We start from the raw sequence: 15,000 nt of genomic DNA, 5'->3' as shown, positions 1-15,000 counted from the left end.
TTCATAGTTTTGATGTCTTCAATATTAATCTACAATGTAGAAAATAATACAAATAAAGAAAAACCATTGAATGAGAAGGTGTGTCCAAACTTTTGACTGGTACCGTGTGTCACAAATCTCATCAGTATGTGGACGTTTCTTGCGCTACGTGTGTGATTTGCTGACTTTGCTTCCCCTACTGTACTGAGCAACAATGAAGTCTCCATTTATTGGAGCATGAGATGAGGATGTTGATGCGGTGGTTTGAGGTGGTTCGTCACTACTACTGTTAGATTTCCCACTGTTTTTGTCGGCTGTCCCTGTGGAAGAACCCTTCTGGAACCCTTGGAAATTCCATGTAGAACCAAAAGCGTTCTACACGGAACCCAGAAGATTAGATTAGCCAATCTGTCTTGGATTGAACTGGAGTTAGCAGTGGAAAAATGTGCTTGAGAATTCATTGGATGTTACATTCCAAGAATCCTCCCCTCACATGCCCGGAGATGGTTGCTTGTTGTCATGTGCGTCGTCTTTTTCGACCGGGTAGGACTAGTTTGCTGAGAGTTGTTGTCTATGCTAGCATGCAACATTGGAGAAAATGGAAGAAAAGAAAATGGAAGAAAAGAAAATAAACTTTTTTTTTTTCTTTTTTTTTGGGAGCCCCGCCCAAGCAAGGTATTTGATTAGTATGACATGATGTTTGACCTTTGTAGCTACTTTTGCAACGGATTAGGTTCCTAACAAGGTTAGGTTCTGTACAACCTGTACAATAAGTGAATGTAGCCAATTCAATTTCAGTAATTCTGTTAGCGATTTGATTTGGTCATTCTGTTACCAATTTGGTAACAGAATGAACAGTTTTAATCCCTTATTTAATAAACACTACATGTATTTGGTAGGTCTATATACAGTACCAGTCAAAAGTTTGGACACAAACTTGCCAAGAGTGTGCAAAGCTGTCATCAAAGCAAAAGGTGGCTACTTTGAAGAATCTAAAATATAAAACATATTCTGGTTTGTTTAACACTTTTTTGTTTGCTACATAATTCCATGTGTGTTCCTTCATAGTTTTGATGTCTTCAGTATTAATCTACAATGTAGAAAATAATTTTAAAAAAAGAAGAAAAACCATTGAATGAGAAGGTGTGTCCAAACTTTTGACTGGTACTGCATATATTTTTATATATATTTGGTATGGTCCTCTGTGGCTCAGTTGGTAAAGCATGGCACTAACAACGCTTAGGTTAGGGGTTCGATTCCTGCTGGGACCATATATACTGAAGATGTAATCTTACAATGTAAGTCGCTTTGGATAAAAGCGTCAGCTAAATGGCATGTAGATGTAAATGGCATATAGGTCTACCTACACTTCTTACACTTCCGCCCAAATGTGGAACCAACGTGTCAAACTTGGCCTTCATTAAGCCAATAGGAAGACTGTTGAAAACGGATGACGCCTGGCCATTGGTTTTACCTCATCAATCATCCAACTTCCCTGAACTCAAATAATAACAAATACTTTGCTGAATTCACTCCCACTAAGGCCAGGTTTGAGTCGTTGTTATTCCAGGCTTATATACGCAATAGCCTGGGGATCAGGTTACTCATCTGCAAAGCCTCAATCCAACATAAGATAAACCCAATGTTCCATCCACACGCACACACAAAAAAGCCTAAGACCCTAAACTGCAAACCCTCAGACCAACATAAACCCAACGGGCCCTAAAGCAGAACCTGGGGCCGCAAACAACTAAACGCTCAATGGAAACCAACAGTCTTCAACAAAATAGGTAGGAGCCTTGGAGGGGGGGGGGGGGGGGGCGGGGGCATCCACCCTTCGTAAGTAATGTAAAATCAAACACTGTAACACACACACACACACACACACTTTGTTTTGCTCCCAGCCCTGGTATCAGAGTGTGTGGCACTAACAGAGCAGAGGAGAGGGAACTCGAGTGTTCTCTGAGAGGCAGTGGATTCTAGTGTTGAGTGGAGAGCCTCTCCACGCACACACACACACACACACACACACACACACGCACACGCACTGAGTCTCTCCTTTACAACATACCTCACAACAACCCCAACCTGTGTGTGTGTGTGTGTGTGTGTGTGTGTGTGCATGTCTGACAGACGAGAGAGAATTACAGTAATGAGAGCTCTGTGTCAGCAGCTCCTCTTGTCTTCCTCCAGTCTACTGATTAGAGGTTGTTTAAATAGCAGCTGCAGCGCACACACACATACACACACACACACACACACACACACACACACACACACACACTTCACTAACTTGACAGGCACAAACACGCTCACTCCATATAGGCACAGTCACCGGGACAACAATACAATAGGTGACCCACCCACCTAGCTATGATTAATCAACGCTTTCTTGCTCTATATACAGTCATAATCCACACCCAAAATAAAGCACACACAAACAAATACAATTAGAGCCACACAAATAATGGCACAGACACATGCGCAGAGGCATGTACAGAGACATGCAGGCATGCACGCACGCACACACACACACAGACCGACACACACACAGACCGACACACACACGCACACACACACCGACACATACACAGACCGACACACACACGCACACACAGAGAGAGCTCACCACACCTAATCCTTTTACCGCCATCTCTTTCCTGCTTCCTAATCCATCTAAGCAACAGCAATCAGGCTCCAGCCTCCATCAATAGAGCCAAAATACAAACCTAAGCCCTGCTATTTCTAGCACAGATCTATGCAAGTGCATTTGGGTAGCTCCTCTGTGTGTGTGTGTGTGTGTGTGTGTGTGTGTGTGTGTGTGTGCCTGTCTGTGTGTGTGTATTTTTTTGGTAGCGTGTGTGTGTGTGTGTTGGCCATGTTCTACCTGGAGTGTGATGCGTCCCTGGATTAGGCGAGGGAGTATGTGATGATGAGATCAGGTATGGAGGAGCCCTGCAGGTGTCCTGTCTGCTGGTTCTGGTCTAAAGCAGGTTACTCATAATCCCACTGACTGGTATCTGTCCTAAACGCCCTTTGCATAACACTTCCAGTCCTTCTTCATTCATTCTGGGAATCCCAGGCTCAGGGGGGTCCTTCATCTTCCCCCGTGTAAAAGGCAAACCATACATGGGGATTGACCCAACTGAACAGTTAATGATTCAATGTTGATTCAGTCAAGCTTGGCGCTAAATAACATTCCTGGTTGTATTTGTTAGGCAGGCTATATATCAATGATTCAGATGTTTCATGACACTAATTGGAGCAGGTACTGGCCTGCCAATAAGTGATCACGCTGTGTCTCAATCAACGGGGCTCTAGAATGCTTTTGGGGAGGCATTTTACAAGAAGAAGCTTGTCCCCTTGTGAGTCCATGGAATTCCTGTTGAGTCTCGTGAATTCACCGTTCACTACAATAGATCATCACGTAGCTAACCTACCCGAGGGGACAGGGAGGACACACACGCGCGCACGCACACGCGCACACACACACACACACACACACACACACAAATGGGAGCAGAGTGAACTGAGACAGGGGTGAGATAGGGGATATGGGCCAGTGTTCTGGCAGAGAGACTGTTGGAGCGTGGTCTAATTGGGCCTGCTGGTCGGTGCCAGTGGTGACGCTGCCGGTCTGGTGGGGCGATCCAGAGGTATGCCTGGAATCAGCCAGGCCTCTTGTTTGTACTGGGAGTCTTTGAGCCTTCGCCTGGGAGATGGCTGGGTGGGAGAGGACTGGGCTGGGGCTTGGGGGTGGGGGTGGGGGGCGGGGGCGGGTTGGGAGAGCAGCCATACAATAGGAGTTGGGGGAGTGGATGGAAGAGCCGATGATTCTGGATGGTGGTATCAAAGCGGGGGACCCTGTGAAGGAGTGCCAAGAGAACAGAGAGAGGCAGTGCAGGCTGGGATGACACAGGCAACTACAGTCCCACAGTCAGAGCCAGTCAGGCCTGCTCTGGCTACATTCCTGAACAACACACACACACACACACAAAACACACACAGACACTAGCGGAAACGTGCACACACACACACACACGGAGGTGGAATCTCCCTATATCCTCTAACAGTCCTTTCCCCCCAATAACAAAACATCACCCCAACCCCTGACGCCCAGGGAAAAAAACACGCCAGGAAAAAGCTTTCTCGCAAGCCAGAAAAAAAAAGAAAAAAAAACTCACAAAGCCTGGGAAACACGTAAACATGTATAACGACTCCTCTACGGTGAACAACATCCAGAAGATGCGTGTCCCATTTGATCTCACACGAGAAGATGGAAGAAAGCCTTTCCAAGTCTCCATCTATCGTTGTCCTCTGCTTCCTCCCCCCTATACCCTTCCTCCCCCCTATACCCTCCCTCCCCCTCAGCGCAGGGTGAGGTAGATCTCAGGGGGCTGTTCAGGTCCAACGCACGACCAGCCCTCCTCCACTAGGAACTCAAGCTAAGCAGCTCCCCATTCGCTCAAGACCTGTGGGCTATTCACACGCATAGACACACACACGCATAGACACACACACGCATAGACACACACACGCATAGACACACACACGCATAGACACACACACACACACACGCATAGACACACACACGCATAGACACACACACACACACACACACACACGCATAGACACACACACGCATAGACACACACACACACACACGCATAGACACACACACGCATAGACACACACGCGCGCACACACACACACACACACACACACACACGCGCAAAGACAGACAGACAGACAGACAAACAGACAGACACACCTCCCCATTCCCTCAAGGGGAACACATGCGGTTCTGTACCTGTGGTACTGGGTCTGCAGGAACTGGAACTCCTCCTTGATGCGGTCCAGGGTCTCTGGGTAGGTGAGCTTCAGGGACTGGGGCGTTCCCGACGCTGCGGCAGCCGCCGCCGCCGCAGCCGCCGCGGAGGCCGAGGACCCGGGGGGTGGCTGGAGAGGTGCCTGTGGAGACGGGGGGAGAGACAGCGGATTTGAGAACGTGCATCAGTGCCGTGGGTGAACATGGGAGAACGGTCAGGTCCTGATTCCCGACCGTTCAGGTGTCGATAACTGTGTATTTCACATACAAATCTATCCACAGGTGTATGTCATCACTCACTAGCTAGCTAGCTTTGTGTGTGTACCATGAGAGATGTGTGTGTGTAGGGAGCAGTGGGAGTGGGTTTAAGAACCATGGTCGCCGTGGTTCTAACGGGTAGAACTGAAAGACAAGCCCTGTGTGTGTATGTGTGTGTGTGCGTGCGTGCATGCATGCATGTGTGCGCGGTGTGTGTGTGCGCGTGTGTGCGCGCGTGCATGCATGTGTGTGCGGTGTGTGTGTGCATGCGTGTGTGTGTGTGTGTGCGGTGTGTGTGTGTGTGCGTGATGTGTGTAACCATTGTAAAGGACCAATGCTGATACATTGTCAGTACCAGCAGGGCCAGATGTGTGAGGGACACCAGGAGGGAGAGAGGAGAAAGAGTGGAACAAGAGGTTCTTAACCAAATTAAGGCACTTGTTTAATGTTAAGTCTGGCTGGAAGAAAAGGAGAGGGAGAATGGGGACCCCATCGTGGTAGTTCTCTCCCCCCGTCCTCCCCCCCCTCCCCCGAGCCTGGCCCTCTCGGCAGGACTCTGAGCAATTAGGAGGCAGGGCCTCGGGGGTAATGCTGCCGGACAGCCAGACAAAGGGCCACAGCACTGGGCTGGGGGGTTGTCTGTCTGTCTGTCTCTCTGGGTATGTGTCAATGGAGGCCCCCACAACCCCGGTGCTAAAGCCCACAGAGAACAGCCCGTTCACACCACTGAGCTCAATAATGAGATGAGAGGGAGAGGGAGAGGCAGGGGAACCAGAGTTGAAGCATGCGTGTGTGTGTGTGTGTGTGTGTGTGTGTGTGTGTGCGTAGCGGTAGGTGGGCCCTATGTAGAGGCATGTTATTGGTTTATAAAGTCACATTTCTCCCGTTTAAGTACAAGGCTTCATGTCTTTTCCCTGGAGTGGAGTGGGTTAACTGCAGAGGGGACTGGGGGAGAGGGGACAGATGACGTTCAGGCGTTCAGGCTGAGCGTGTGACCGCAATGTGAATGCGCAAGAGCAGCTAAAAGCATGTGTGTGTTAACGGCATGAAATCCTGAGTGGGTGGGAGTGTGCCTGTGTCTACTGCACATACACACATGTATGTGGAAGTGTACATATATGCAGAGGTATGTGTGAGAGTGTGAGAGTGACAGAGACAGTGAGGAGAGGAGAAAGGGGTGGGGGGAGGGGTCACATGGTGTCAGAAACAGCAGGAGAGGAGAGACCTCGTGGGGAGACGGAGAGAAGATATACAGTAATAGCTCATCTAGTCTTTTAAAAAACAGAGGAGAGGAAAGGAGAGGCTGAGCTGGACCCGGCGGGGGGGGGGGGGGGGGGGGGGAGATGAAGGGAAGGGAAGGGAGAGAGAGAGAGGGAGGGAGGACAGAGCCCAGCAACTGGGGTTCAGGAGAGGGGAGCAGAGAGAGGCTGCTGCTCATTGTTCCAGCCTCTAACGAGCTCCTCTCTCCAGCTCTCCAACTCAATCTGCTGGCCAGACTCCCTCTCAGAGCACAGGCAGGGCCGCACGCACACACACACACACACACACACTACTCTTCACATGCAGGGCCGCACGCACGCACACATACACACACAGGCACGCACGCACACACACAGACACACACGCACACACATTACTCTTCACAGGCAGGGGCTCACACACACGCACACAGACCCACACACACACGCACACACGCACACACACATTACTCTTCACAGGGAGAAAGGCGCCTCAGGAACAAGAGCACCAAGGCCATTTTGTGGGAGGAAGAAGGAGGAGGAGGAGGAGGAGGGGGGGGGGGTAGCGCCCTTCTTCTTTCTCTCCCTCTTTATCTCTCCGCCTTCTTCTGTCTTTCCTTTCTCTCTCTTTTTTTTTTTTTTGCTTTTCACCTAGCTGTGTGCTCCAGAGAACAGGTGCAAAGAGAGAGCCTACTTCCTCACAAATGGAAGTGTGGGTCTGGAGGCAGGAGGCTGACCCGACACAGGGGAGTGGATTTGCTTTCAGCAGCAGTGGAAAGAAGAGATTTATTAAGACGGAGGAAACCGCTGCTCGGTCGTCTGTTCCCCTGGCTTCTGCTAGGTCAGCCGTTCCTGCACTGACGCATGCATGCGCACACACACATATACGAGCACACACACATATACACGCGCACACACACATATACACGCGCACACATACACGCACACACATATACGAGCACACACACATATACACGCGCACACACACACGCACACATACACGCACACACATATACGAGCGCACACATATATACACGTGCACACACACACATTACAATTACCATTAAACTTTATTATTATTCTTACTACTACAATTTAAGAAAAGATTCCTCATCAAATGAACATGCCAGATTAGTTGCGATAAAAACCGATCAGTCTGAACAATCGGCCATTTTAAAACGCATATTTACCGTTGTGGGCCGACACCGATTGCTGGCCCATCAGGTGCAACCCTAGTATCAATATTTTCAATACGTCTCATCTTATATTGCATCAAGAAGGCAAATATTGTCCCTTGGCCTAGGCCACATGACTGAAGATCAATAAATCAATCAATCAGTCAATCAATTAAATGTGTAGGAAGGGATTTGAGGGAGATTGAGCGGAGGCCCAAGCAAGGCCGTGTCCTGCCAGGGAGTTTCCTGGTGGTGAAAGGCTAAAGAGCACCATGGGGTCAAGGCCAACTATTGCACAATCCTCCCATAAGATGTCACATCCCGTCTCCTCCACAATAATCCATCCCTGGTTCAGCCCGGGAAGGACTAAGTCAATTGCACTGATTAAATCTGGCCCGTCTATAATGGGCCTGGGTGGCAGAATGAGTGGAGAGGAGAGGAGAGGAGGGGCATCCCGGGACAGTAATGACTTTAATCAGCCTAAAGTCCCTTCAATGGGCCTTTAAATAGGGGATGAAGCCCAATAGGGTTTTCACGTGATCACAAGCCAGGGGTGACCAGCGCTGGCAGGCACAGAGCAGTCTTCTGCAAACTCCAGCTGCCTGCCTCGGTTCAGATCTGGCTGCTATTAAAAGGGCTACATGCTAGCTAGCTCGCTCGCTCGCTCACACACACACACACACACACACACACACTCGCTTTCTCTCTCTCTCTCTCTCACACACACACACACACACACACACACTACAAGAACTGCGAGTGTGGCATTCCCTGCATGCAATCAATGTTGTTTTCATTTTTAGTTCCTTCTAATTACACCAAATACCACCAAACCACGATGACCTCACATCCCTCCATTCTCCCACAAACACACACAGCACAGTCAGCACGCCCACACGCACACAGACCGAAGGTGAACTCCCCTGAGGAATTCTCTGCACTTCCAACCTCCCTTTTCATCTACAAACGAATCATTACCATCTGGAAAATCGTGACTAAATCGCGGCGATTTTCACAAATATCACGCGAACTTCTAACAACCACATAAAAATGGCTTCCTCTGAAAAAATCATCTGTGTGGTGAATCGGGGGGGGGGGGTTACTGTGTTATTTCTGTAAAAATCATACGTGACGATGAGTCCTTGTGTGATGAGCCTGTAGGGGACCAGCGCTGTTCTGTATAAACCTCCCACTCGCCTAGCAGAGTCACTGACAACCAGCCCGGACCATTAGCCAGCCTGCTAATTATACTGTGCTTACCCACAGAGTCAATCGTTAGGGTAAACACCCACCATGCTCTTGTGTGCCTGCCACTGGGGACACAACGGCTGTGGGAAGAAGGGCATTGTGGGTCTAACCCAGACCACCAGCTGAAGAGCATCGCAGTCCAACCCCTCCCCCCACCCCCTAACCAACGCGCCACACCCCCTCCAGTCAACGCATGTCAGAGCGCCCCCCAGAGTCCAAACACAAGATCATGAAACACTTGGCAATACAAAGTGTTTGAAGCTCAAGCCTCTTATATCAAATCATTCAAACACGATTGACGACAACAACCGAGCGGTTATTTGCATTTTCAAAAAGCACCTCACTGCTGTCCAACTTGTTCCGCTGCTTCCCCACCTCCAGCGGCTCTCTGTGCTGGGAGCAATGCCCCAGTAATCTCTCACTGATTTCCCTCGCTCAGGGGAGGGCTAGGCACCTGTTTCATTAGTGCCACACATCTCTCTTCTTTTTCTCATTTTTTTCCCCTCCCTCCCTCCCTCCCTCCCTCCCCTCCCTCCCTACTCCTGAAAGCTCGTTATTCAAATTTCCCTGCTGTCAGAATACATTAGCGGAGCAGAGCGGTTTGGTTGTCAGCCGCGTTAATTGCTGTAGGTGCCTTCCTTTACTAGGTAGCCCAGTGTCTGTGTGTTCTCTCTGTGGCTGGGACTTTAAGCGCAAACACCTCCAGAAACTTGTGTAAACCTGGCCCAGATCCTTCCCAGTTTTCACTTCTCTCTTTCGTGTTCTCTCTCTCTCTCTCTCTCTCTCTCTGTTTCTCTCTGTTTCTCTCTCTCTCTCTCGCTGGATAATCATTGGCTGTGCCAGGCAGGCGGGCTCCTGATCGATAGCCAGGCTCTCTCCTTAAGAACAACACTGAAAATAAATACCTGAAGCATGCTGGGACACAGGAAGTGCTCCATGCTGGGTCTGCGGGGGCGTCAGACCTCCCTCCTCTGGCCTTCCCAGCCCTACCTCTCTGGAACAACGAGCCCAGCCCTGCCCAGTTCCTCCCCAACCATGTGTGGATCTCTTCCCCCAGCCCTGCTCTTCCCCTCCCCAGCCCCCTCTGGATCTCTTACCCCAGCTATGCCCTGCCCCTCCCTAGCCCCCTCTGGATCTCTTACCCCAGCTATGCCCTGCCCCTCCCTAGCCCCCTCTGGATCTCTTCCCCCAGCCCTGCCCTGCCCCTCCCTAGCCCCCTCTGGATCTCTTCCCCCAGCCCTGCCCTGCCCCTCCCTAGCCCCCTCTGGATCTCTTCCCCCAGCTATGCCCTGCCCCTCCCTAGCCCCCTCTGGATCTCTTACCCCAGCTATGCCCTGGCCCTCCTCAGCCCCCTCTGGATCTCTTGCCCCAGCCCTGCCCCTCCCCAGCCCCCTCTGGATCTCTTGCCCCAGCCCTGCCCCTCCCCAGCCCCCTCTGGATCTCTTGCCCCAGCCCAGCCCCTCCCCAGCCCCCTCTGGATCTCTTACCCCAGCTATGCCCTGCCCCTCCCCAGCCCCCTCTGGATCTCTTGCCCCAGCCCTGCCCCTCCCCAGCCCCCTCTGGATCTCTTCCCCCAGCCCTGCCCCTCCCTAGCCCCCTCTGGATCTCTTCCCCCAGCCCTGCCCTGCCCCTCCCTAGCCCCCTCTGGATCTCTTCCCCCAGCCATGCCCCGGCCCTCCCCAGCCATCTCAGGCCCTTCCTAGGCCGTGCTGCCCGCAGTTAAAACAGAATCTTCCAGAGTCAGCCTGACGGGACACCTGGATCAATGGGGGCCTGATGGGATAGCCAGAAGGATCTGCTGACTGGGCCAAAGGAGCTCCAGGAGGAGCTGGCATGATCAACCTCAGAGAGGGCGGGGGGAGGGGGGTGGGGGTGCATGTACCCACTGATTACCAACACTAGGGAGGCTCACTGCTGCCACCTCCCTCCCCTCCCCCCCCTAAGGGTATTGTTCAGGAGGAGATGGTAAGTGTAGGGTATTTTATACCCTTGGAAGGCAGCAGGACTTCATCTCCCTTGTGTGAGTGACATGTTTCTAAGCAATCAAGGTGTGATTGTAGATCTTCAACCTGATGGCTCCTGACGTGCTGCGTCCCAGGCTGAAGCTGTGTTGTTACCTTGGGTGAACCGGCCGAGATGGACCGGGACCTTAAGCTCTTAGGACAGCAGTGCTGCTACACCTACTCCCACCAGGCCGCATTATGCTTCTTTCCAAGAACGGCACGGTGGAGCTGGTCTCCTTTTAAATCCTACGGTCTGTGTTTGTTCTTGGTTATACAAAGCAGTCCTTCGTCACCATTACAACAGTTACCAAATGTAGGACAGAGAATCATCTGTCATACTTATGCACCACAAGTTAAACCTGACTCAACTTCAAGCCAAGGCTTCCCCTAGAACCTGTGATAATTTATGAAAAACCGCTTTGACAAAAAAATTACTCGACATAACAAAAATACGACACTGCGGTGCGCTTCATATGTTGTGCATTTCCTATAAATTGTATACCAACTCTTCCCTGCTTCTGAGAAACCATTTTGCCATTTCAGACTGTAGAGTTGACTAAAGACTCCGGGGCCGGGAGGTGTATATTCACTCAATGTCGCAAACAAGACTTAATCAAAACCAACGACTTTCAGGGGACAGGCTTCCACGGTGTTTAAGGTCCGCTGCGGCTGAAATGAAACAGAACCCGTGCTTTCGCTCCCGACCCGGAGCGTCTCTCCGGGACGCATAACCAAACATTAGAGATGTGGTCGTCAGCTCTCATAAGGACAGAGCGCCGGGTTGGTGGATGAGAGGGATTGGGTTAAAGGCTTCTAACCACAGCCCCGAATTCTCCCCTGTAGTCAGCTGCACACACAGCTGGCTGGATGGGGGGCTTAAGAGGACCTCAGAGTGGCCCTCCCAGTGTGAGAGAGATCTGTGGTTATGGCTACGTATGTGCAAGGGACAACTTATTACTGCACTGTATAACTGTAACAAGCCTACAAAAAGGACTTTAAAACCATACCACATCACACCAATGTGCAGGTACTTGTGCTGTTCTTACGCGTAGGGGCGATGTCTGGAGACGGTGATGCCTGAGGTGATTTTGTTGGTGCTTGTGGAGGATGTTCTATTCGTAGAATAAGAATTCTATTTGGTCTGACTTGTGACCTGGCCTCTTAGGGTGACCTGGCCTCATAATCGCCTCTTAGGGGATAAATACAGTTGAAAGGAACGGTGCCCCCTCTGCATCCACACATTTCCCTTGGTCGTGGACCATGGCGTCACACTTTGCAATGGCCTAATCTCTTCTCCATCCCTGAGACATGAATGTCAAAGCACTCTCTGGGTGGGGTGTAGGGGTTGTATGGGGGAGGGACGGAGGTTAGGCTGTCTCAGGGTCGTAATTCATACTCCATACAGGCTAGCAAGGGGACCTAGGTTGATGCCTTTGGGGCTGTTCAAAAGCTCTACATTGAAGTAAAGCAGAATACAGTAACACATTACATTAAGTTGCCCCTCTACTTGTATACTGACCTTGTAATCAGTGTAATAACACAATTGTAATACCATGTTGTTAAATGGCCATTAGGTAATTACACAACTCCACATGCCGAGTGGCTACGCAACATGCTACCCAAATGGAACAAGGAACAGTCCGTTCGACTCCATTCCTGTGGAATTAAAATAAATCACTAACTGATGTTACTGTGTGGTCCTCTGTGGCTCCGTTGGTAGAGCATGGTGCTAACAACACTTAGATTGTGGGCTTGATTCCCGCTGGGACCATACATACTGAAAGATGTATGCACTCACTGCAATGTAAGTCGCTTTGGATAAAAGCGTCAGCCAAATGGCATATATTATTATATTATGTATTACTGTGTAACAGCATGCTGATGCAATGTTGTTACGAGTGTAATTACAGAGGTATTACACAGGTATAGGAGCAACCTATTGCAAACCAAACCAAATACTGTATAAACCCCTCTTTATAAAGTATATTCTGATTGATTGGAGCCTCCAATAGTGGGAGTCTAGAAGGCCCCACTTTCAGACCGCCAGATGTTTTTGTTCAAATCTAGCAATCAAATGCATGTACATCATCAACGAGATGATTGGAATATTAAAACAAAGTAATGAAAACATTGAATGACACTTCACTGGGGCTGATCATTGAGGAAGTGAGCCAAGAATCCAAGTGTTTAGAGCTGACTCACCCTGTGTGGAAAGGACAAACAAACGCAGACCACTTCATCATCTAGGCCAATACATAATACAATTTGGACAATGCAGGAGAGTCTGTTCTGATCTGATACTTGTAAGTTAATACCAAGGACAGTAGACGACCGGAATTTGCACACAAAGAGGGTCACTAAAGTTATCTTGTTTAGAAAGCTTTGCCAGATATTCTGTCTGTCTATATCCCCCCCTGCTTAGTGTGGATAATAACAGACCCATATCTGGCCTGTGTCAGATAGAGCTTTGCCCACAACCGCCCCTCACTAAACTGCTGAAGGTAATTGAAAATACTGTGTACAATGTTGCAGTATCTCCTACTTTTCGCCACAAAGGAATTCCCGGATACAAATAGCGCGTGGATACATCACAAAGAGACACATTGTAACAACTGTTAATGTAGCAAGTTGTGGCCCTTTCTCTTCATGTATGTTAGCCCAAGTTTTGTTTCATTTCCCAAATAAACTCAACAGACAAAGGGAGGTTATCTACGAATGTCTACATTTCCGTGGCTCAGTAAAATAGCCTGAGTTAGGATACTGAGAACAATTACCGAACGTTACACTGTAGCGTACTTACCGGGGGTCGGTTTTGAGGAAACATTCTGGGCGCCGATTTGTTTCTTTTTTTGTATCTTCTTCCTCTCTTATAAGCGAAATAGAATCGGACAGAAATGGAGAAGACGGTCTGTTGTTGGTTTCAGAGACGCATTTGGCCTGGTTTCAGAGGCGGTAATGGCAAGGCTAGTCTCGGCTCGATCATTCCTTGCTCAAGACTCCCTTTGTTCTGGTAATTCTCCAACCCACAGACCACTCAACGTAGTAAAGATGCACCCAGTCCAAAGATGTTTCGAGTCCTCGATACTTCACACTTCGAATAATCAGAATTTCGCTGGTTCTTCGCGCAAATGGTTCCCTCCCCGGTATATTCTCACCGTCTAGAAATAAGGGAAAATGTGGCTAGGTTGTTATACTATGTGGCTTCCCGAGACGGACACCACGACGTTCAATGCAGCCGCAGCCTCTTTTGTTTCGTTCGTTGCCCTACTCTTTTCACACAACACTCCCTCTTCTCTCTCTCTCTCTCTCTCTCCTCTCACTCCCTCCTTCTTTTCTGATCCTCGCCTGATCTTCAATGGGACATAGCCATGAGTTGTTTTCTTGAGGGGGAAAACTGGCACAGTTGCTAAACGGAGGGAGTTGCTTGCTTGCTATTCATGTTGTTGGTCTACAACACTGGAGCTGTACGGTTTCTTCGTGCCTCCTTATTTAGGGAGTCTTTAGACATCTTTATTTAGTTGCACCTCCATATGAACACATACATATTCTGATATAGATGACGGACGGATATTAGGCTACACATATTTCCTGGTGTTACAGCATTTCAAAGCAATGACACAAGCAATTTGCACATTGCTCTTGTACAAATAGCCTGGTGATATTTGTGAAATAAACACCACTGTTGATTTTCCCAACACTTTTACCCCTCACGCTTGTACTCAAATCTATTTGGTGGTGTATTCCTTTAGCTATATCACGAGAAGCCCTTTTGTATTCTAGTCTTTAGAGAGTAATACATTTAGGAAATTCAAATTATATCTACAGTACATGTACATTTTTCAATAGAAAGTGGGGGTGCAATGGAATTGTTCAATGATTGAATGAAATCTCCACGTGGGGCTCGACCCAGCCACAATCAACACTGGGAGAGGGAACCAATGAGTATACAGAATACCCACGTGGGGTATACTGACCGTCTGTTGATTGGAGGATGTCGCTACCATGAAGCTCCAAATGTCAATCAAGTACACTGAAACTGCTCAGAGGACGAGTTAACCCTTTAGGGATAGATAAAGTGATTGAGAATGCAAAGGAGTTTTGGTAGCTACAACATATCCAAATAGTCCCCCCCCCTCTCACAAATCGCCTATATGTGCAGGAATATTTCAAATTACACATTATTCATAAATCTAGTCATGCTGAATATAAAAACCTATTGATTTTGTCGAAGATTATTCGTTTCTGGGTCATGAAATGATGAACATTCGTAT

At 49.1% G+C, this 15,000-nt stretch overlaps 1 protein-coding gene across 1 annotated transcript in view; it reads right to left on the bottom strand.

Annotated features, from left to right (window-relative positions):
* LOC310805737 (transducin-like enhancer protein 1) overlaps positions 1-13,970 on the bottom strand; it is a gene marked incomplete at its 3' end in the record, with an annotated part of 21,607 nt that extends 7,637 nt beyond the window's left edge. Inside the window, exons 1-2 of the mRNA XM_083671537.1 lie at positions 13,530-13,970; positions 4,790-4,950 (exon numbers count right to left, since the gene is read on the bottom strand). Of these exons, the coding sequence (XP_083527663.1) occupies positions 4,790-4,950; positions 13,530-13,553 (185 nt within the window). The 5' untranslated portion in view covers positions 13,554-13,970. The remainder of the gene's footprint in view (positions 1-4,789; positions 4,951-13,529) is intronic.
* Between the last annotated feature and the right edge of the window lie 1,030 nt (positions 13,971-15,000).

Source organism: Argentina silus (assembly GCF_951799395.1).
Source record: "Argentina silus genome assembly, chromosome: 6".
NCBI classification, from domain to species: domain Eukaryota; kingdom Metazoa; phylum Chordata; class Actinopteri; order Argentiniformes; family Argentinidae; genus Argentina; species Argentina silus.
This window is presented reverse-complemented; position numbering and strand designations above follow the sequence as displayed.